Source organism: Harpia harpyja, chromosome 10 (genome assembly GCF_026419915.1).
Source record: "Harpia harpyja isolate bHarHar1 chromosome 10, bHarHar1 primary haplotype, whole genome shotgun sequence".
Classification (NCBI taxonomy): Eukaryota; Metazoa; Chordata; class Aves; order Accipitriformes; family Accipitridae; genus Harpia; species Harpia harpyja.
Genome location: NC_068949.1, coordinates 30,291,784 through 30,315,273, shown reverse-complemented (window position 1 = coordinate 30,315,273; position 23,490 = coordinate 30,291,784). Strand labels below are relative to the sequence as shown.

Genomic DNA, 23,490 nt, shown 5'->3' with positions numbered 1-23,490 from the left:
CATCGAAACGAATGTTGCTGCGACTCTGGAAGATACGAGATGTGACCAACCGTCTCTGCAGCTTTACACAGTCACTGTCCGAGATTTTTTTTGCCAGAGGTTTATTTTGCCAGTAGAAGTACGGAGAGAGATTGCCACCTTGTGGTTCCTCCTCCTGCAGTGCCATGGGTTTTTTTTTTTTAATTGTACTAGCCTAGACCACTGGTTTCCAAACCGCTGTCTGAGGATTTCTGATGACAAGGGTACTATAGGCAAGAATATTTTCCAAGTACTTACTCAACTAAAAAAGCAAGCCTGTAATTCACAGTGTTCAGTTCCTATACCGAGAAACTTATCACCAGAAAATCTTTCAGGAATCTAATCTGCAAATTAATAGAGATGAGTAAGTACTGGCACGGGTACACAGCTTCCAAACAGCGATCCAAAATGCTATGGCAGTGATGCACAAAACCAGATCGTCTTTACAATGTTCTTGGCATCAAGAAATCTGAGAGAAATTCAGTGCTGATGACAGCCTGCAGTTTCAAAAATTTGGGATGGTCTCGCACAGTAGTTCCCCTGGGGTCCTAGTAAGGAAGGAGCAGCCATGTGCTCGTCCCCACCACCTGCAGAAAGAAAGGCAGGAGCAGACTGAGCTTGTACCTAGTCACTCTGGGTACTGTTTAGGATGGTTTGTGAGATCTGTTCCTCAGGTGATAGAAGTTGGGGTAAGGTCTGCAAAAGGAGCTTACCAGTTGGCTCCTCTGTAAATTATGCCTAGGTAGAGCACCAGGCAGTATTTCCCCACTGGAGGTAGGGGAGAGTTAGAAAGGGGAAGATCAGCAAGAGCTTGTGAAGCAGCACACAGCCCCTGTGAAATCCCAGGGAATTAATCAAATTTGGAAAAAATTTAGCTGCGTCTCCCAGAGAGGGGGAAGAGTGTCTCCTAACACAGCAAGGAGCACAGATCTCCCCAGCAGCTTTTCACGCCTATCTGCCTGCTGACATACTGACACAGAAAGTGGCCCATTTTCATGGGTGCATCAGTGAGTGAATAATCAGAATTTTTGGAGCATTTCCTTTTCCTCCATGACATTTTATGACCAGCTGCCTGTTTTGCCACTAGTGAGCCTGTTACAGTTGTAAGCAACTGACTCTTTTCCGGTTCCCCAGCCTCATTTCAAGGTTGTCGTGGATGTTGGTCCAGGGAAGACCCGAAAGTTTCCACAGTCCCTAAGAGCCTTCTTCAGCATATACTCCTGAAGCTGACAAACCCCGTTTGTGTATCACATTCCCCATCAGGTCTAGACGTGAGAATAAATGTTAGTTACAGCGTGGTACATTTGTTTCCTAGCAAGACCGCAAACCTAGCGACTCTCCGCCCCCCATTATAAAAAAAAAAAAAAAAAAAATCACTCCCATAGGAAGAAGGGAGATGAATTTGAACTGAAGAGCTGGGCCTCGGCGGGTAACAGAGGGAGGCTGACTGCACACCCCAGCTCTAGGGACTGCCGGCGGAAGCCTTTCAGCAAACCTGGACCGCACAGCGCACGGGGAGGCACAGCCCTCCGCGCAGCCCCCCCGCACAGCCGGCCCTCGCGGTGCACCCGGGGTGAAACCGGGAGCGAGCCCGGTCGCGGGTGGCTGGGGCAGGGCTCGCTGCTCGGGGCCCGCAGCCCTCTCTACCTGCTGGCGGTGGGGGCGGCCCCGTACCCCCGGGGATGGGCTCCCGGGCAGCCCCGCCAGCGTCGCGCCAGATGTGGGGAGAGCGCGCGGTGCCGCCCGCCGTAGGGATGCTCCCGCGTGGGCCGTACGGGGCGGGAGGACGAACCCGCCCCCCCCCGCCCCGTTCCCCGCGTAGGCCGTCCCGGCAGCCCCGCTCCGCCGGCTCCTCCCGCCGAGGCGCCGCGGGCCGGCTCCCGGTCGCACGTGGCGCGGCGGCTGCCCGCCCCCCCGGCCCACGTGTGCCGCCGCGCCGTGCCGTGCCGTGCCGGCTCCCCGCTGCAGTCCCGGTGCGGCGGGCGGGCGCTGCGGTGCCGGCGCAGCGGCATGGCGGCGGCGGCAGCGGGCCCGGGGCGCGGCGGCGGCGGCGGCTGGGGCCGGAGCCGGGGCGCCGTGCTGCTGCTCTTCTTCTCGCTGTCGCCGCGGCCGCCGGCCGGGGCCGCCTGGCTGCTGGGGCTGCGGCCCGAGGACACGGCGCCGGGCCGGGTGTCCCTGGAGGGCGGCGCGGTGCAGGCGGCGGAGGGGAGCCGCTTCCTCCTGCGCCTCTACTTCCAGCCGCCGCCCGAGGGCAACGGCAGCCGCGGGCCGGCGGGGGAGCGGGAGCCGCGGCTGGTCTTCATCGAGGAGGCGGCTCCGGCGGCGGCGGCGGGGGGGGGGCAAGGCGGCGCGGGGCCCGGCGGAGCGGTGCCGGGAGCGCAGCGCCTGGGCCTCGGACGTGGAGGTGGTGGGGCCGCTGCGCTCGGGCGGGGCGGCGGGCTCGGCGCTGGCCGAGGTGCGGGTGCGGGAGCCGCGCAAGGGCGAGGCGGCGGCGGCGCCGGGCGGGCGGCTCTTCTCGCTCTGCGCCTGGGACGGGCGGGCCTGGGCGCACCACGGGGCGGCCGGCGGCTTCCTGCTGCGGGTCCGGCCGGCCGCCCCGGCGCTGGGCGCCTGGCTGCTGCCGCTGCCCGAGGCGGGCTGGCTGCGGGCGCTGGGCGCCCTGCTGCTGCTGGCGCTGTCGGCGCTGTTCAGCGGGCTGCGCCTCTCGCTGCTCTCGCTGGACCCGCTGGAGCTCCGCGTCCTGCGCAACAGCGGCTCGGCCGCCGAGCGGGAGCAGGCGCGGCGGGTGCAGGCGGTGCGCGGCGGCGGCGGCACCTACCTGCTCTGCACGCTGCTGCTGGGGCAGGCGGGGGCCAACGCGGCGCTGGCCGGCTGGCTCTGCGCCTCGCTGCCCGGCGGCGGGGCGGCGGCGGCGGCGGGTGGGCCGCGGGGAGCGCCCTGGCTGCCGGTGCTGCTGTGCGCCGCCGCCGTCTTCCTGGGCGGCGAGGTGCTGCCCTACTCGGTCTGCTCGCGGCACGGGCTGGCCATCGCCTCCCGCACCCTGTGCCTCACCCGGCTGCTGATGCTGGCCGCCTTCCCCCTCTGCTACCCGCTCAGCCGGCTGCTGGACTGGGCGCTGCGGCAGGAGCTCAGCGTCTTCTCCACGCGGGAGCGGCTGCTGGAGACGCTGCGTGCCGCCGGCCCTCACGGCGACCTGGTGCGGGAGGAGTTGGCCATGGTGCAGGGCGCGCTGGAGCTGCGCACCAAGGTGGTGGAGGACGTGCTGACGCCGCTGGCCGACTGCTTCATGCTCCGTGCCGATGCCGTGCTGGACTTCGCCACCGTCTCCGAGATCCTCCGCTCTGGCTACACCCGCATCCCCATCTACGAGGGCGACCGGCGTGACAACATTGTCGACCTGCTCTTCGTCAAGGACCTGGCCTTCGTCGACCCCGATGACTGCACCCCCCTGCAGACTGTCACCCGCTTCTACCGCCGCCCGCTCCACTGCGTCTTCAACGACACGCGCCTTGACACGCTGCTTGAGGAGTTCAAGAAGGGTGAGGCCGCCCGGCCGCCACCCCCCGGGCTCCCCCTGCACCCCTCTGCACCCCCAATGAGTCCCAGGTCAGCAGCCCCACGGCCCACCCCGCATGGCCTCCTGGCAGGACCCGGCAGGTACCGGGGATGCTGGGGGGAGTTGGGCCCTGCATGTGCTGGTGTGGCGGTGACCCTGGTGTCACGTGCTGGAACAGCCCCCGGGTGGATCGAGGGCCTGCAATGCCGGTCGTGCCTGTGATGTTATGGAGACTGTAAGGGCTTTCGGCCTCAGAGGTTGCTGGCTCAGCGGGTGAGCCCGTCCCGCAGGGCCGATGTCTCTGCGGGGGCCTGGCAGCGTGGGCACGGTGCCTGCCTCGCACCCCTGCCCAGGCAAGGCAGCATTCGCCACTCTGTTCTGCGCAGAGGAGTTTATGACAGGAGATCCCATCTTGTTACTCGGCTCTTGTGTTTTCAGCTTAGCAGTGAGAAGCAGGTCTAGAAAGTGTTTCTGTGCAAGCGATTTGAAGGAAGAACAAAGCCTAAACCCTTACAAATAGCTGTACTTTTTTTGCAGCTGTGACAGTATTCATAATGCAGCAGCTGCCAGCAGCCCCAGAGATGCTGAGAGCTGTATTTCATTAACCATACCTCGAGAATACACACAGCATGTGGTTTCTTCTCCCCCTCGCTGGGAATTGTGTTTTGCTGCATGTTACTCGGTAGGTCGTACAGTGGTGAGTGAGTCTTTAAGAAATGGCTGCAGCAGTGACATCCTGCATTATGTAATGCGGGAGGACAGCACTTGGCTCCCCGGGCTGCCTGGGGCCGCTCTGCCGCAAGCAGAGCTGATCATGTGAGAAAGGCCAACCTGGTCCATCCAAGATACAGAGAAAGCCTCTCTGTGAGTCACCTCCGTGCTCGTTTTTAGAGTTGGGAGGAGGGGAGGGAGGACGTTTCTTGTGCGCCAGGACAGGGATCATCAGATACATGCAGGTCAGCATCCTCTCTGGAGATGCACAACTGTGTCCCCACCGCCTCCTGGGATCACAGGGAGCATTCTGTCTGACACACCACCAACCCTCTCTGCCCCTCAGGACAACTGGAGACTCACAACGGTGCAAATCAGCCAGTTCCTGGGTTTTATACCAAGACTGTTAGCAAAAGCATTAAGATTGCTCTCTGGGTTCAACCTTGATGAGCTGCAGTATTTCCCCCCAGCCCCATGCCTCTTCTAACATAACCAGTTCCCTCTCCTCTTCCTAATTCCTTATGTGCTTCACAGTTCCTTCTTAACTCTGGCTTCCTGCATGATACTACATTACTGAAGTTCACCTGAGGTCTCTGCTACCTCTTCCTTGTCTAGGGAGTTTGGTTTTACCGAAGATGTCAGATGACTTTGGCACAGTCCCCCTTGGTCAGCCTCCCCTGCCCTTTATCTGATTTACTTTGATGCATTCAACTACTTCCCCCTCCAAATTTGCTCTACAGCCTGGTACCCTACGGATCAATAAACCTATAGAAATGGACTTGTGGTTGCTTAGCTCACTGCCCTTTGCTGTCCTCTCTGCCCTGCTTAAACAGGGGTGTTTTGTGTGTGTTGTTCCCTGAGCTGACAGGTGCGTTAACAAGCTTTGCTACCTGCTCTACACTTTCACATGCTAGTCCTCATCACACATGAAGATTATCCGTCCTTCTTCAGCTTTACTCCATTAAACTCTTGGCATTTCGCTTCAGGGTCTTCCTCCCTTACATCTGGTTGCCATCATGGCCTTCTGGGGCGTTTTGCTACAGCCCCTACGTAGAGCTCTTCCTAAAACTTATTTCTGTTCCCATCTAATTTCTCCTTCTGTTTTCTCAATTATGTGGCTGAAAAGACTTGCTTTTGGTCTTAGTATCTAACTCAGCATGGTGTTTAGCAATTCCAGCTCTTCCCCCAAATGTTCTTCTCCTCAGGTGTTGCTGTTCTCTTCCAATTCATTCTTCCCCTATTTGTAGGCATTTGGTCACCCCCAGCACCCTGTGTTTGTAGATAGCCACCCCCCAGCCAAGCCCTGAACCCCTCCTAAACTTTCTTTTCCTAGTTCTACATACAGATTCCCGTGCCAGCTCCCACACTGCGACAGACGTTCGCTCCCAGCTGCCTTTGGTCCCGTCCACTGCTGTTTCAGCCACGTTCACTTGACTATTTAATTTCTAAAATAAAGATTTCCCATTTGTAATTAAGAATCTTCATCACTGTCTTCTTTTCTGTGTCTGTTTGAATTATGGTGGAGTATCTTGTTTGATCCAACCAAGGTTGCTCTCTGTGGTGGGGTCTTCTGTGACACCTCCACTAATTAGAGAGTAGGCTGATTGCTTGTTGGCTCAGCAAGTGCTTAATGAAGGCATTCATCACTTTGCGCATCCAAAGTGCCTGCAGGACAGCAAATGCTCCCACTGTTACGGCCTGGTCTCTTTCTAGGAAATTCAAGTCTCAGTAAGGATGGGCATTGATAACCACCTCCAGGTCCTTAGGTCCCTGACAAACCTCTAGAGAAACCTTGCCAGCTTTCTTTTCCTTCTCCCGTGATTAACTCCAACAGTTTTTGTATCCTTTATTTCTTTTTGTTATTACAGTGTTTATACAAAATACTCATTACATTTTATATCTTTCTTTCCTGGATAGCAATGTATACTTCTGATCTGTTTCACTAATGATTAATGTTCTGTCACATTCATTATACCCATAATGTCATTTTTTTTGCATAATGTATAAGTAACACAATTTCACTGCCAGAGCTCCTTGCCACAGTACACAAACATTTGTTCCTTCTTACTGAAGATGTCAAGGAATGATTAAATACAGCACTTTAGGACTCTTGCTCACACCTCCAGCAGGACTTTCTCTTTTCTGTCTCTCCTCCTACTCACCGATACCACACTATTATCCTTGTTTATCTGATGCATTTCTTTTCTCTCATTGTACTATCCTAGCTGTGAAGACGATCAGTTTTTTTCCTCTCTGATCTTTTATAGCAGGGTTTGAAGGGAAGTTTTCCTTCATTAGTTTCTACGTACGCTCACGCCTAACCTTGTTTGAGCTCAGTTCCATTAAGGCCCATTGACATTTGCCTTGAGTTTAATGCATAGATGAGTTGCAAATCCCCTCTCCCCCAGCAGGACCCCTTGTAGGTGGGATTACCCTCCACAAACCTGGGGAAGGGCACTTCTGTAGCATCAGCTTGCCAAAACATTTAAATTATATGAAAATAGTAGCATGCACTTCAGTAGCACCTAGAGAACTAATGGCCTGGTGTGGTTACAGGGCCCAAGAGCAGCTGTGAGCTCCTGGTTGACAAAACCTGGCCCCTGCCCCATCACAGCAGAACTGGTCAAACCCTTCACATCTGCCCCTTCACAAGCCTGCTGCTGCTGGCATCGTTCGATGTCTCTTTTGCCACTAATTCCTGGAGAAAGATGGTTAAATTGGGGGCACTAATGGGAACTGGGAAGAACCCAGAGAAGGCTGCAAACAGCAGCAGGAGTGGGGGGGGGGGGGGTAGCCTGCAATGGGATAGCTTGGACTTCGACCCACAGCCCGAAAGAGGAGGGCAGCTGCAAAAACTATTGAAAAACATTACAGCAGCATGAGACAGGTCCAGCTGAAAGAAGGAAGTACTTGTGCTAGAAGATGGTTTTGACTTTATCTTCTCATCAAAACTCAGCAGAATGCACTCGGAAATAGCGAGATCTGGACACCCAATTTGCCATCTTTTCAGGCAAGCTAGACGGGGTCATTATAGAAGGCATGCATAGTTGTGCAGCATCTACATAGAAGTGCTAAGGGGAGGACACTACAGAAAATGTGTCCCCTCTTCTCTACAAATAAGAAAATACATACCAGCACAGTAACTTTGCCACCTGCAGCCTGAAAGGAGCTGAAACTACTGGAGTGAAAAAATTTGGAGACAATTTCTTGGCAATTGGTACTGGTACATCTCGGAGTACCTACCTTTATTCTAGGCTCCCAGGAGGAAATACCTAATACACCAGAGAAATAACTGCACCATATTTAGCAAGCTAAAGCAATGTAGAGGGGCAGATGAGGTCCCAGTAGGATAAACTTCACCTTGGGAACATGGAGCTAGGAGGAAAGGTTTATGCATTCATTCAGCGTGAAATGCTGTGGGTGATGCAGTCTGTTTCTCCTCCATCCCTACAAAATAACCGAAGCAATGCGTGTTGCGGCTCCAGTCCTGTGATCTAACTCCTCATGGGGAACTCTTCTGTGAGGTCCACCTCCTTCTTCTGTAGTGCCTTTGGAAAGTCGTAGTCTTATCCCATTCCTGAAGTAATTTATAGATTTTGTTGACTAATTTCCTGGGGGAGTCTATATATAGCAGTGGCACCTTTTAGCAAGTAATTTTCCTCTGTGAGAGGAACAGTAGAAATTTTCTCTTATGTTCATTTTCCTGCAACAGGGCAGAGGCTGACGTGCAGCTCAAATTAGCCTTCTGTGGTTTGGCATCTTTTAGGAGTTACTAAAAGTAAATTCTCCAAAAACAAACTTCCTGGATTAGCAGGGAAAACAGCCTGTCCTGCAGAAGACAGCTCTGCCCTAGGGTCTGTCTGTCTTTGCTTTTCAAAATACTCCACGGCCTCTATTAGACTTCTACAAATTGAATGTAGCTGGAGAAGATGCTCACACTTGCCAGGAACTGTGGGGCCAGTACCACTTCAGCTGCTTTTCTTAAGGTCCTTCTTCTGAGCCTGCAGTCATTGCAAGCACAAAAGCACAAAGCACGGCTTGAAATTTAAATCGGCCTTCAAGAGATTTGTGCAAGTGTGATAGCCGCTATCTTGGGCACTTGATGGGCTGAAGCAATGACCTCCCTAGCCAGTTGTATGGGTTAAGGAGCTCGTTGTTATTCAGGAACTATCCCGTACACGTCCCCTGATGGCCGATTGCCAGGCTGAGAGTGGGTGAGGTGCCGATACACCTCACAAAGATGGCTTCAGTGACTCGTGCTGCAACTCTGCCTGAAACATTACTTTGCTTTCCCCCCTGCAAACAGTGCTAAATCTTACTGTGTGGATCCTGGGCTGCTTTACCCTGCCTCAGCAAGCCCAGGAACAGGCCTGCTCCGGGGAGGTGTTCAGCAAAGCGAGAGGGGAGCCGTGTCTTTGGGGGAGAGGGCACCCAGCCAGCCATCTCCCTTTTGGGAGCTGTCAAAGGCACCTTCAGACTGAGCTGTGGGAAAACATAAAGTGGCCTATGCTACAGACACCAATGAAAACAGTTTTGCATCAGCTTTTTAGAAGTTTTTTAGCTTCAGAAAGCCTCAGCATCCTTGTAGGCTTCCTTAGGCTCCAAGTAACATGCAAGGGAACCCACCATTTGGGGGCAGGCAGGGTCATACCCAGGAGGTCAGAACCCTGTTGTACAGCAGATGGAAGATGAGACTCCATGTCCCCTCTAATATCCCCCTTACCCTCCTGATCTGTTTTGTCAATGGTAATACATCAGCTATTCCAAATATTCCATCTTTTTCCCCAGTTTTCCTTAGGTTTAGGAAAAGCACCAAAGCAGAGTATGAGAAAGGCTTTTGTATTCTACTAGAGACAGATGTAAGCAGATGAAGTTCTCATCTCTGGGGAAGGTCTGGTTTAGATTAGGGTTTACAGTTTTCCCTTCACATAGCTCTGATTCCCCATAGAGCTGGGTGCCCCGCAGCCCTCCTGGTTATTTCCCCCCTGTTTAGGTGTAGACGTGCTTTGTCTCTAGGTGCAATTCCTCAGGCGTGTGGTTTCACCCTTGGTGCTGAGGTGTGGTAACACAAGAGCACACTCACACACGTTTCCAGGTCAAGAAGTTCAAATCAGGGTCCCCACTTACTTCAGATGCAGGACTGCAAGAGGACACAGAGATGCTGGCAGCCCCTGGCCCAGAGAAGAGCTCTGATGAAAAGCACACAGAAAACAGATTTCAGTTACCTCATGGTTGTTTCACAAATCAACCTTATTTACCAATTACTCTTTTTTTGCCTTCCATTTTGTAGCTGTAAATGGTTCATGGCTTGTGCCTGTACCTTTGATCTCCTAGTAACAGCTTTAGATCTTACCATAAAATTCATGAAAATAAATTTCATGCTCAGAATGCTCATCCTGTGGAACGAGAGACAAGGCTAAAGCATCTTTAGCATTCCTCTGGCAGAGCACCTACATAAAAAAATGATAAGGAAGTAGTCTGGGCTATATTTGCAGCCAACAGCAGTTTCTTTCCCACAAGTAAAGGCATTTCCATGTGTTCAGACCCTGTTCTCCCATCAGGGAGGACGCTTTGAGGTGGATCTATGAGCCCAAGGTCATTTAGGTACCTATGAAAAACAAGGCTCCTAAAAATGGGCATAAAAGCTTTAGATATCTGTTCAGATGCTCGCTCCATCCGGAAGCTTTTGGCTGTTTATATTAGCTCTGTAATTTAGCATTTTGAGGCATTAACTTTCTACTGAAGCTGTTGTTTGAAAAGAGCAGATTTCATGTAGCTCATAAAGAATTTAGTACAGTTGTATCCCATGCTGAGCAGACACTTAATCACCTATAGACTTCCTGTGCGAGAGCAGTCCTGCAGAGGCCAGTGGAGCTATTCACAAAAGTGAAGTTAATTGCCCATTTGTTCTAGCATTTGCCAAACGAAGGCTTTGATTCTCCAGTGTTTCACTGTGCTTTCCTGCATCAGTGATAGCTCTGTAAAATTCACATGTGACAGCTTGCTAGTGGGGAAGCAGCTCACCCTTATAATTCATTTCATTTGAGCTATCAAGCAATGGTTACAATAGCTCAGATTTTTGAATCAGTTTCACAGATCTTAAAGCTGGTTTAGATCAAGTTTGGAGTTTTGTTTAAATGATTTATCTCTCTCCATTGTACTCCCACCGAGGCAGACCTGTAGTGTAACAGCTCAAGAAGAGAAGATGACACCCTTCCGCCCCACCCTGATATCCTTGGGTCTGTCCCTGTGCCACTCTCCCTTGGACATTGCTTCCACCTCATAAAATAGCCCAGCTTCTGCCCTCATACCTGCTCCAAATGCCACTGCTTTTGCTCTGTGCAAGTATAGCAGCTCCCAGGGTAAGGGGATGCAGCTGAGCTTGGCAGCATCCCCAGTCCATGAGGGAACAAGCCATGACCATACAGGCAGGGCACCTACAAACCCACCCTCCCTCCCCACTGTCAAATTTATAGGGTCTGTTAAAAAAGTGATGGGAGGAGACCCAGGACCCAGCCAGGTTGGGGGGCAGGACTTTGCAAACGATCTCCTGTCCCTCAGGTGGGAAATCCGGGCAAGTCAGCCCTTTCCCAGTGGGGGCCAGCTGGAGCAGCAGTCATTTGCACCCAGCTCTGCAAGGGATGGGAGTGGGTTTTGGGGTGTTTTGTGATCAGCTGGCCAGGCAGGGGCTAGGATCAGCTCGCTCGGTGTGGGCCAGGAGCAACCACATGAATTGCAACAATTTTCCATTGCTGGGTACCTGCTCCATCTCTAATGCGGATGTTAGCCTGGAAACCTAAACGTGGGGGTTTATGGTGTGGCTACAAGTGTTTATTTTCTGTGAAAATAAAGAACTCTTGAGCACTCTAACAGCCCTCCTGGCTCTGCCCCCAGTGTAGTGAAACTGTGGGTCCCCTCCCAGACTAACAGTGCTGGGTTATTTCTAAATAATCTCATTTGTCGCTACGTGAACATGGAGCTGGAATCATGTTTCTCTGAGGCTGCTCTAGAGTAAATTACAGCGTCGATGTAGGTGTTTGGCCAAAAAAAAGAATTGCCTCCATTACTCTCTGACTGCCTTTAAGTAGCACCTAAGCTTTTTGTAAGGGCTCGGTGGTTTTGGGTTGCATGTAAATGTCATTAACAACAAGCTTTTGGCCAAAAGAAATAACTTCTCCCCTCTCCTCACTCACCCGAGGACTTGTAGGAGACCAGATGGCCCCAGTGTTTGGGAGCGGGGTTTGGCAAAGGAGACATTTTCAAAAGTTGGACTTTGCTAAGATGAAACGTAGCTGTTGCTGCTGTCTTGCAGCCAACTCTGCTGCTTTTCTCTTTTTAAGTCTCAAGTCATGTTGCTTTATTACCCACTGAACAGACAAGATGCACAAACCCATGTACAAAAAGGAGTGAAATAGCCTGGTCCAAAGAACATGCTGAATTTTCAATGCCCCAAGGCTATTGATTTGGTTTTTTAAAGTGCATCTCGGTGCTACTTCCTGCGATGTTATGTTCTAATTCCGTAGGCGTGGGAGGCAGCGAGCTGCTCTCTGAAATCTTGCAATAAAAGCTTGGTATGAGGAGGAGGGAATTTATACTGTGGAAAGTGCCCAAGCTTTGCTGTGAGAAATGTATAGTACTGATCTTCGGCTGAGAAATATCATTTGTTCGTCTCAGATCCAGGGCAGGGTTATTTGAAGGTCGCGTGGTCCCCAGCAAGACGTGTTTGATGGGATTGCTGGGCTGCCCTGGGTGCGTTCATCCCTGTCCCTTCGCAGGGATGAGCCAGAGGGCACCAGCGGGCGAGGAGGGAGCTGTGCAGCAGGCAGGAGCCCACCCCTATTGCATCTTTATACATAAACACTGTTCCCATCCCCTCGCCCAGAGCAGCAGGCGAGTTTGTCAGGGAGGGTTTATGGGAGAAGCAGATGCAGAAGCAGCTGCATAGCAGAAGGGACCTGCCCCCCTTTTGGGTGACTGTTGCTGTTCAAGGACCTCAGCTCTGGGCCTGTGGGGAAAATAAGGTGTTTGCAGGTTCTGGAGGTCCCTGCAGTGCCCATGGTACGGTTGGGTTTGTGTAGGCATTGCAACAGCAGACCCCAGGGATGCAGAGCAAACAGAGGGAGGCGAAATTGTTGGCTGTGGGACTGATGAAGGACATTTTTAACGTTCTCAGTAAAACTAGAGGTTCAGAACCTGTGTGCACTGCTGAGCAGTGTAGGAGCCACAGGGGCAGTAAGAAAGCCAGTGCTGTTCATTGGCAGATCCAAGAATACACTGGAGCTAGAAACCCAGAAGTTGTTTGTGGCTTGGAAGTTGGGTTCTGGTCAAGCTGCTGAGCAGGAGCATAAATCAGAGCAGACAGTAAAGGAAGGGAGAAGTTGGAGAAGTCAAAACAGCTTACAGAGAGCTGGACGTGCAAAAACAAATAGCAACGTTTCAAGTATGCCAAAAGCAAGAAGCCTGAGAATGTGTCAGCAGAGCTGCCAGCTTACTGGGGCAAGTGAGGAAACTGAAACTGTGATTGAGAAACACTGCGACTTCCAAGCAGGAGTCACCATCATTGCAGCTAAAGGTCCTGGTCCCAGTCTGCTTGTTTAAGGTAACGGAGAGGAGGGGCTGTCAGGGGCAAGGGTTGGAGAAGACGTTCAGGTGCAAGCTGATGGCTTGAAAAGCATTCAGCCTCTGCATCCAGATGGTTCACCCAAGAGTTCTGCAGGAGCTGGGCTGAAAGCTGCAAACAAACATACACATTTCTACATTAAAACCAGCTGCCGTTCCAAGGAGCTGGAGGCTTTGCCTGTATTTTAAGAAAAGCTTTAGGATCAGTCCAGACAGTGATGGATAGAAAGATGTGGGGGAGCTGTTCCTGGCAGTTTGATAGGAAAGATAATTAACAGAATGAGAAAACACCAGGAGGATGAGGGAAGCCAGTAGAACCCAAGGACATGCTTACATTTCTGTGTTGGAGGACACTGTCTCATTGCTCTGTTAAGAGTTTTCTCATGCCAATGAAGCTGAGGGTAAGCAAGAAGCAGCTGGTATAACGTACACTTCATTCCTGCACAGGAGGCTGTCAAAGAGCTAAACAGACTGAGTCGCAGCAGATTGCCTGGGTAAAGAAAGCAAGCGGCCCCAAAAAAGACCCAGGCAGAGTCCCGTGACACCTAGAAATCAGCCTGGGGAGTAGCAGCCCTGTTAGGCTGGGCTGTGTGTCCAGCCCTTCTCTGTGGGTTAGTGCGGTTGGGGTGGGTTTGGGCAATAGTGGCTGCTTCTGAGGTTTGGCTGTGATCTGTGCCTACCACCGAGCGCTGTCCGCCTGCCAGCCCACCGTGCTGGGGACCCCTCTCGCGTGGGCTGGGGGTCTCACTGCCGCTCTGCTCTCCCCTCGCAGGAAAGTCCCACCTGGCCATCGTGCAGCGGGTGAACAATGAAGGGGAAGGAGACCCGTTCTACGAGGTGATGGGCATTGTCACCCTGGAGGATGTCATTGAGGAGATCATCAAGTCCGAGATCCTGGATGAGACGGATCTGTACAGTTAGTGTCCCAGAGCAGCTACTGCAGTTGCAGGAGCCAGGGTGGGAGCCCACACAGACAGACAGACATGTGGGTAGGAAACAGGCCAGAACAAATCGTGGTCCTTCCCCAGAGCAATTCAAAGTCATGGTGGGAAAAACAAGAGTGATGGAGAGATGCTGGTCAGATGTCAGGGAGTCTTGAATGCTCCAGATAAGAGAAGCACCAGCATCAGCAGCCGGTGGTGGGGCAGGGTCTGACCCAGGGACACATGTGTTGGCCATGAAGTGCCCATGGGTGGTTCCCAAGCTCCTTTCCAGCTCGGGTGATGCATCTAGCAAGGGCAACCCAGGACGTGCTCCTGAGAAGGAAGCGTGTTCCACCACCCTGCTCCCTCCCTCCACCCCAAGGCTGTGATGCACGGCACATTTTGTGCACCTTGCTGCTCTGGCTGCTGCTCCACAGCAGCCCTGCCATAGGGTGCAGCAAGACATGCCTCTCTATATACATGTGCATGTGGTATGGGGCTCTGCAGCTGCAGTGGCTTTGTGGCTGCTGCAGGCAGGCGACCGCTCTGCTCTTTGCCCTGCAGCGGACAATCGGAAGAAGGAGCGGGTGCCCCACCGGGGACGCAAGCCCCAGGACTTCTCCATCTTCAGGCTCTCAGACAGCGAGATGAAGGTGAAGATCTCCCCACAGCTCCTCCTGGCTACGCATCGGTTCATGGCAACAGGTACCCTTGCCCTTGTGCAAGCCCTGCATCTCCCTGCAGCAGCACCAGCCTTGCAGGACATCCCTGAGCTGTTCCTGGGTTGGTCTTCCCCCATCAGCGAGCAGTTCTCACCTGCCTGGACCCCCACCCTGGGCATCCTGCTGCTCCTCCATCGTGGGTCTGCGTTTGGGTCCCCTCAGTGCAGTGGGGTGCTGAGGCTGAGGCTGTGCAGCTCAGGATGAGGGGTTCCCAGCAGCCCTGACCCCACTGAGTGAGTGTGTGTTGCCTCCGCTCTAGAAGTGGAGCCTTTCAAGTCCCCCTACCTCTCCGAGAAGATCCTCCTGCGGCTCCTGAAACACCCCAACGTCATCCAGGAGCTCAAGTACGACCGAAAGAACAAGAAGGCAGCGGAGCATTACCTCTACCAGCGCAACCGCCCCGTTGACTACTTCATCCTCATCCTGCAGGTGCCTGGGGCAGTGGCAAGCAGAGGGTGGCCCGTCTCTCCTTGCCACCTTGCTCTGGGCTGCTTCTGCCAGCGGAGATGTCCGTCTTCTCATACGGGGCAGCAGGGGTCCCTGCAGCCCTGGGTGGGTCGGTGGCCAGGAGCACGGGGTGCCTGTCTGAGCGGGTTTTCCTTTTCCTTCCAGGGGAAAGTGGAGGTGGAGGTTGGCAAGGAAGGGCTGCGGTTTGAGAATGGGGCATTCACCTACTACGGTGTCCCTGCCATCATGGCTGTCATCTCCTCAGGTAAAGGCTCTGCGGGCTCCCTCTGGCCCTGCCTTTGCTTCTGCAGCCTCCACAGGGCTAAGCCGGCTGGTGGCTAGGAGAAGGGGCTGGCCGTGGGGTGGGGTGGCCCTGCTATGGGGCGTGGGGCAGGCGGAAGCCCTTCCCCTGTGATTCCTGCACCTCCAACTGTCGTTTCAGATAACGACGTGCGGAAAGTGGGCAGCCTGGCTGGATCCTCTTTCCTGTGTAAGTATTTTGGGACAGGCTGGGGCTCTAAAACCTCTCTTCTGCTGCACTGGCCGGCTGGAGGAGGGATGGGTTTGCATCCCGTGCAGAGCAGCTCAGGCTCTGCGCTCAGATCACCCCCTTTAAAAACCTCGGTGGAGAAACAACATGCTGAGGGACCAATGCAGCAATGTCCCCGCAGAGGGACTTGGAGTTTCCTTTGAGGTCCCTTTGAAGTCCCTTTGAGGTTTCAGCCATGTGCTGGATCCCTGTGGGTGGAAACCAGCACGGCTGGCACTGCAAGGGGTACTGCAAGGGGCACTGCCCACAGGCAGCAGCATGCCCACACAGATGGGAGCAGTAAGCCCTGTGACTTCTGGCATGGTGCATCTAGGTCTCAGCGTAACATCTCTGGACCCGTTTGTGTTCCCGAGGCTTGGAGCACAAGCTGAACACGGGTCCCACGCTGGGGGAACAGGGGCTGCTCAGGAATTGCAGAGATGGGTCAATTTACTTACGAGCTGTTCGCACATGGTGGTTGTGGAAATTAGCTGAGTTAGAAGTAGATGTCCCGGTCCCAATAAATTCCCTGCCTGTAGAGCTGATGGGTTAATGAGCAGATCCCCTGCTTGCAAGAGTTAAGAGGGAGCTCTGATCAGGGGAGACTGTGAGCCCCCCCCGCCGCCTTTGCTGATCACCCCTGCAAACATTTAGTGCCTGGTGGCTTGGGAGCAGGCAGAGGTGCTGCCCACCCCCAGTCCGGCACATCCGTCATCCCAAACCCCAGATGTTGCAGTGCTGATGGTAAGCCAAGGATGCGCTGGGTGCCTAATCAAAACAAGAACCCGCTAAGTTCAACCTTTAGGGAGGTGTAGGGAGAGTTGTCATGGAGAGAAGAGGGAGAGTCCCTTGGGGCAGGTGACTGTCACTCCCATGCGTTCCAGTCTGCGTGCAGCTCTAGGGCTCACCTATTTCTTGCTGCCTGCTTTTCTTCCATTCGAAAGGCTGGCTCGTGGACTGCTGGATTAACCCTGCAGTGTGCATTCCTGCTCCCCTGTGCTTGGTTTGGAGAGAGGGAATAAATAAAGTGTCCCATTTCCCCTGGGACATTGCTGCATGGCCTGATGCCCCCGTGCCCTCGGTGACCATCCCCAGGGCCCCACTGGGGCTCAGGCAGTGAGTGCTGCCTGTGGGCCACGGGACAGGCAGGGCACGAGCCACGGTGGGAGCCATGTCGGTGCGGCCACGCGTGTCCGCAGTGCTGCCTGCCGGGACGCTGCTGCTCAGGGCTCCTTTGCTCTCCGTGCTTGCGCGTGATGCTGTGTCACGAGATGTTTTCTGCCACCCTGCCTGCCACAGGACGCAGGACGTGTGCGGTGCTGCACCCCTGGCCAGTGAGGAGGCCGGGTGGGAGGCAGAGGTCGCAGGGCATCTCCCTTGTCGGGCTGGCGTCCTCCTTCCTCCTTGAAGCAAAGCCCAGCAGAAATGAGCGCAAGTAGTGTGTCACAGCGGAGAATTCAGACGTTAACCCTTGAGCATTTAACAATTTGTTATTAATTAACCGTTGTTATGCAACCTTTTTATCACCAGGCGATCTTTGGCATTGGCGGCCGGGGCAGGGGTGCAGCAGCAGAGACCCAGTACAGCCAGCCCCACGGTGGGTCGGGCAGTGAGAGCAGGGAGCTGGCTGGGGTTAAACCACGACAGAGTGCTAGTGGTTATCAACCTGTCCTTTGCTCCCAGCTGGATGAAGTTGTTCTGGGCAGCGCTCCGTGCTGGTGCCTTTGCTTGGACTTCTATTTGCAGAAGGTTTTGATCCAGGGGAGGACACGGAACAGGAGTTACTGGGGGAGGAGCGCAGAGATCAGAAGGAGGGGGCTGCAGGACAAATTTCCTGGAGGTTTTACCTTCGAAGCAATTTAAGAACACTAATCACATAGGCAGCAGACGGTTCCTAGAGCGTTGCAGCCACGCTGCGGACGCAGTGGCTGGAGGGAGGGCAGTGTGCCCCGGGCAGGAGGGCCGGCAGCTGGGAGAAGCGTGGCCGTGCCTGGAGGAGGGTGCTGGCAGCCAGCGGGCTCAGATCTCCCACTGCTTTCGAGGTGGACGCTACTGGCAGTGAGAGGAAAGATGAGGCATGAGGAGGTGTTAACAAGTGCATCGCTTACGCTGCGTGCCAGTCTCTCCATGTTCCCCATGGAGCCCTGCACCCCTGTGGCATGGCCCAGGGATGCTGTGGAGGGCAACAGGGCAGCTCCCCGCAGGCAGTGAGTCACAGGGAGGGGGAATGCCTGCCCTTGAAATTGTCACTGCTGCTGTAACCCATGGCAATAAAACGTGGAAAGTGAATGTCCAGGGATTTGCCCTGTCTGTGGCAATGGGTCAGGCACCCCGGGACATGGGATCCTGGCTTCCTGTGGTTTCCACATGGAGCAGCTCCCGGTGGGGAACTCTTCTTGGCATCGCCCCGAGTCTGTTGAGATCCAGGGCCTTGGGGGGAGCTGCAGGCAGCTGGGCATGAATGCCTTTGCTTTGCATCATGCTGAGGGGCCCCTGCCTGCAGCTGTGGGGTTGTGTGGAGGTGGGCACTGTTGCAGAGCACATTCCCTCTCTGCCACCTGCCTGCACACACAGAAGCATCCCAGATGCCAAGCACAGTGACTTAGTTTAGCTTCCACCCATCTCCCAGGTGGCACAAGCTGACCACAAAGTCCCCTGTCCTGGCAGCGGCTGGCGACAGGCTGGAGCAGGGTGCCAGCACTCAGCTGATGGGAGGAAGATGCTTTCTGCCCTCACCGTGGCTCTAAGGAGATGTGTGGCTGTGCAGACAGGCCTGGCAGGAGCTGGTCCCCCCCCAGCCTCACCTCCTCTTACCTCATCACAGAGCAGCCTGTTGATTTACAGCATTCAAGTTGATGTCCCTGCCAGTGTCGTGGTCCCCGCGGCTGTCAAGTGCCTCTGCAGAGCAGAAGCAGGAGGGTATAAGAGGGGTGGGAAGGGATACTGGAGGCAGTGGTGGAAGCCCAGCCCAGGGCTGCTGGCACATGATTCTTTTTCTCATTCTTCCTCTTGGTCTGTCTTCCACCCTCACCTCTGTCTCTCGCCTTCCCCCATCCCCTCCTTCCTTCCTCCTTCCTTTCTCTCTGCAGTGCCTGTCTCAGTGTCCCGTACCTTTGCCTTCAGCAGAGGGGACTCCCTGGCTGGCTCTCCAGGTAATGGGGCATGGTTTTGGGCAGGGACCTCTGCATGTGCCAGGCTCTTTCCAGTTCCCTGTGCACAGTGCACCAAGCCCCCTCCACCCTGCATGCCAGGCAGTGCCAGGAGAGAAGCACCCAGGGCACCCCACTCCAGGCAGCCCCTCACTAGTTGGAGCACGGGTGGCAGATGGGGGACAGCAGCCCTGTCCCTGCTGCAGCCTCCCTAGTAAGATGCAAACCCTGGGAAGAACGGGATGCGGATAAGGAGGAGCCATGGGCAGCTCGGGCTTTTGGTGCACAGTTCTGTAACTTCCTGCACTCGGTGCTTGCGTTTTCTTGCTAGTTGCTGCTTCTGACCACGGTTACCCGCAGCCCTGCATGCACGCTGCTCTACTTCGCTTGCTTTCTGGCAATCTGGGTAATAGAAGGGCGTTTTAGCAGCAGAGCAAAGTCAGCAAGATGTTGACGTCGCCCATGTAAGGAACAAGCTGCCTTTGTTCCCTAATAAATCACTGACCAGACAAAATCCATCACACCGCATGTCAGAGGCCATCAGTCAACATGAGTGATGGGCCAGCTTGCTGTGGCAGCCTCTGCTCCTGTTCTGTCGGAGTCAGGGTGGACAGGAGCGTGCCCTCGAGGCAGGTTAAGTAAACCCTGTGGGCTGCCAGCTGCAACCAGGAGAATTTGTGCCAAATGCCGTGCAGAAGGCCTGTGTTAGCAGGAGAGCTGTCAGTCAGTCAGTGTGACGGGCAGGTGGCAGGCAGCAGCCCTGACCTCTGCTGCCAGGCGCCAGGTCGGATGCCTGCCTGCCCGGTCCCTTTGTTTTGCATGGGGCTGGCATGGCGCAGAGCCTCTGCCGCCAGCATGCACCGAGGAAGACCCCCCGCCCCTGCAGGTCCCTGTAGGGCCCCTGCCAGCCCTGGTGTTCGTGGGGCACAGCTGCCAGAGGTGACTGGTCCACCCTGGCCCTGCGCCGGCACCGGGGACCCAAGCGGCACCACGAATGAGAGTGAGTGTTTGCCTCTCTGCCGTCCCGTCCTGCAGTGAACAGGTCACCGTCGCGGTGCAGCGGGCTCAACCGCTCCGAGTCCCCCAATCGGGAGCACAATGACTACGGGGGCAGCACCACACAGCTCCATAGCAGCAGCAACAACATCTACACACCTGACTACTCTGTCCACATCCTCTGCGACGTGCAGTTTGTCAAGGTACCGCTGAGCTGGCAGGGACTGTCCCACCCCAGCCACCCCCTGCCCAGGCACCCTCTCGCTCTGCTCTGCCCTGGGAGCCTGGTGGGTGCCCAGTGGGTGCTGGGGAGTCCCGCACTCCTGCTGTCCAGGGGTTTGGTGCCATTAAGTCGCCGGGAGGTCCCAGTGGGGCTTGGTACCCACTGAGCTGGGCATGCATGTCTGTGTGCCCAGGTCACCCGGCAGCAGTACCACAACGCGTTGGTGGCCAGCCGCATGGACAGCTCACCGCAGTCCCCTGACATGGAGGTCTTCGACAGGGATTCAACCAAGGCCTCGACCACACGGGGAACCCCACAGACACCCAAGGAGGACCCCACCACTCTCCTGAATGAGAGGAACAGCGTCATGTGTGAGTCACCCAGCAGCATCCCTTCCCTACCACAGGCCAACACTGCATGTTCCCCGGGAGGGCTGTGCGGGGACCCACTGGCATGACAAGCATGCCACCGCAGAGACACAGTTGCACATGGACTGGGGCACGTGGGCATTTGCACACACACACCTGTGGATGCTGTTTTGTGCCTGCACACGCACACAGGTGCAAGCGTGCAGGCGTGTAATTCCTCATAGCCATGTGCTTGTGTCCCCTGGGGGTCCCTGGCACTGGGACCTGCTGTCGTGGCTGGTGTCCTGCTCCAGGGCACAGCACCTCGCCACCCTGCTGCCACGCCTGCCCTGTGTCCCTGCAGGCTGCCGCTCCGAGGGGCTGCGCAGTCCCAGCGAGTCGGTGTTCCTGCGCATGGAGGGCATCCCCTTCATCCAGGAGGAGCTGGCTGACAATGAGGAGAACAGCAAGCGGCAGAGTGAGTGTGGCCAGGGGACGCACACACACATGACCCTGGGGGTGGCGAGGCCTGCGGTGCCTTGAGACACTACAGCCACGCTGGGCTTTTGCAGACAGTGAGTGCTGTGGCACTGTCCCGGAGGCAGAGTCCCTGGGGAAAGAGGCTGGCACCAGCTCATCGCCAAGTAGCTCCGAGGAGACGCTGGGCAGGAGGCTGCTGAGATCCCTCAGTGAGTGACTGACCCAGGGAGGGAGCACCCAGGGGGAGAGCTCTGCCCCGGCACCCCGCTGCCCAGGTCAGCTGCTCCCCAGCCCTGTCCTGGGGACACCCTGCATGGGGCTGGCTTGGAGCAGCAGGGGCAGCCCAGTTCCCTGGCAGTACCCCAGCAGCAGGCAAAAACTGCACCTAGGGCTAGCTCAGGCAGAGCCAGCCACCTGGTCCCGGCCCAACTCTATGCACCCCCCGTCCTGAGCACCCTTGGCCCCCAGCACCCCAGCCCTAGGCACCTTTGCTGCTGCAGGTGGGCGCAAGTCACGGTCATCACCGGAGGGAGAGAAGACGCCAGAGGAGAGCTCCAATCTCGCCCCATTAATCACCTGAGCAGCAGCGTGGCCAGAGCACAGTGCTGGAGGCCCATGCAGACTGGAGGTAGGAACCTGCCTCTTGGTGCAATATTCCTTCCCCAGCAAATGGGAAGTTGCTCAGTTTTAATAGCATAAAATCAAGTTTCAAGCGGCAAAGCCAAACGATGTGGTTTGGAGCCCATGCAGGTACACATGTTGTTGGGGGCTGGAGCAGGGTCAAGGGATGTAGCAGCAGACTCCAACCATCCTTGGGGCAGGAATGGATATTGGAGACAGAGTGAGACCCTGACTCATGTTTTCGCAGCTAGAAACATGTGTCTGCACCAATATCCCTAAGTCTGGCTAGGAAAGGTGCTGCAGGCTTAAGCAGCAGCAGGTCAGGGAGGGCAAGCTCTGGCCGCCTGTACCAGGCTGCGCTTGTGTCTTCCAGGTCTGCAGCATGGGGGTCTCCCGCCGCAAGGCTCACGTTCAACAGCAGCAGGTCTGCACTTGCTCGCTGCCTGCCTGCCCACCCGCCTGCCCGCCCGTGCCGCCCCTCCCTGCAGGACTTGCGCAGAGCCTCATCCCCAGGCGAGAAAGGATGTGCCCCCGGTGGGGCTGAACCACCCAGGCGGCCTGGACTAGCTAGCTGGAGTCCAAGGGCCCTTGCCCAGCTGCTCCCTGGTAGCAACTGGTCTCAAGGAAGAGGTGGAAAAAGGAAAGGTGGAGAAGTGTCTGGCACGGCGTCCCTGCGGACAGAGCAGGGAGGGGCGGCCCAACCCAGAACTGCCCTTAGCATCATTTACCATCTCCATCCCAGCGAGGCCTGGAGCCCCTTGGTGCTGGGTGCCGCACAGATGGGGTCTCCACCATGAGGAGAACGTGCTGTTTGGGCGGTGCCACATACAGCTCAGGGCCCCAGCACGTGTTTGTGCCGTGCATAGTGACGTGCACACTCGCAGCACCTTGCGCACGCTGACCATCGACACAGCCCAGCACTCCCGAACCCCTGCTAGGCACAGGGCAGGGAGTCCAGCTCACCGCCAAGCGCAGCCCCCCCTCCCTGGGGAGGGCCGCTCCACACTGCATCGAACCATCCTCCTCTCCGCACGTGGCTGCCTGTGCGAGAGAGGCTTGCGCTGAGCCTTTGGGTTGGTACAGACCAGTCAGTAGTTTTTGTAGAGGCTGAACGCAACGGGGATATTAACATTAAAAGTGATTTCTCCCTGAGCGATGCCCTGTCTGTGTCAATGGATGTAGGGAAAGACATGCTAACCTCTCCCACCAGGCCAGGCTGCCCTCATACCTGCAGCCAGAGGTGCCTGGCATAATGGGACTCGGCATCGCTGAAGGGAGCAGGTGGAGGACCAGGTCAGCAAGTGCTTCCCAACTTCTCCCTGTAAACCTGGGCTCCCTGTCACTTGCTGCCAGGAAAGCACTCAGCGGTGCAGAGAGTTACACCATAGCAGTGCAGACAAGGACTGGGGAAGAACAGGAGTTAATATCCTGCCATTGCAAACACAATAGTGGGATACACATGCTGGAGTACAGCCTGACAGATAACGACAGAAATCTCATAGTCCACCAATGCTGATAAAACTTCAGCTGGAGTAACTGCATCCCTGTCTGGGCACTGCCCTTCTAAGGAAACACACAGCAATTGAAAGGAAGCCAGAGGAAAGCAAGGGCTGGAAAACAACCTACCCCAAAGGCTGAAGGAAACAGGGTCGCTTAATCTTAACTGGTGAAGGATGTGAAGGGGAGAGAGGAAGTTTTCAAATACATAAAAAGCTGTTGCAAAGAGGAAAGGAATAATCTGTTCTCTGTTGCCATGGTAAATGGGATAATGGGTAATGAGCTTACACCGCAGAAAAGGAGAAATTTAGGTCACTCGTTAGGAAAAACAAGGCTGGTAAGGCTATCAAAGCACTGGTACAGATCACATGGGGGGGTAAGCCAGGCACCACACCTAGAGGTCTGCAAGGACAGAAGTGTAAGCAGATGTCAGAAATAACAAAGGCAGAGTTGATTTCTTCAACTCCTTCTCCTGAGATCACCCCTAGAAGTCATCCTTTAACAACCACTACCCCATCATCCCAGCTGCAGGTGGACACCAAGATGAGAAAAAGCTCTGCACCTGCACAGAGGAAAGGCTGCCTCTGCCTCACTCTCTTATGTGACATGAACACTAATCTGAAAAGGACAAATGAGACCCCCATGCACTGTC

General features: G+C 55.2%; 1 protein-coding gene across 1 annotated transcript; it reads left to right on the top strand.

Annotated features, from left to right (window-relative positions):
- Positions 1 to 2,003: 2,003 nt before the first annotated feature.
- On the top strand, positions 2,004 to 22,493 carry CNNM1 (cyclin and CBS domain divalent metal cation transport mediator 1). The gene is given in 13 exon segments (XM_052799290.1): positions 2,004 to 2,378; positions 2,380 to 3,557; positions 13,677 to 13,820; positions 14,392 to 14,532; positions 14,809 to 14,978; positions 15,162 to 15,261; positions 15,439 to 15,486; positions 18,615 to 18,677; positions 19,710 to 19,873; positions 20,087 to 20,264; positions 20,605 to 20,718; positions 20,813 to 20,929; positions 21,715 to 22,493. Coding segments are annotated over 13 exon segments (2,961 nt in total). The 5' UTR covers positions 2,004 to 2,028; the 3' UTR covers positions 21,909 to 22,493.
- The last annotated feature ends 997 nt before the right edge of the window (positions 22,494 to 23,490 follow it).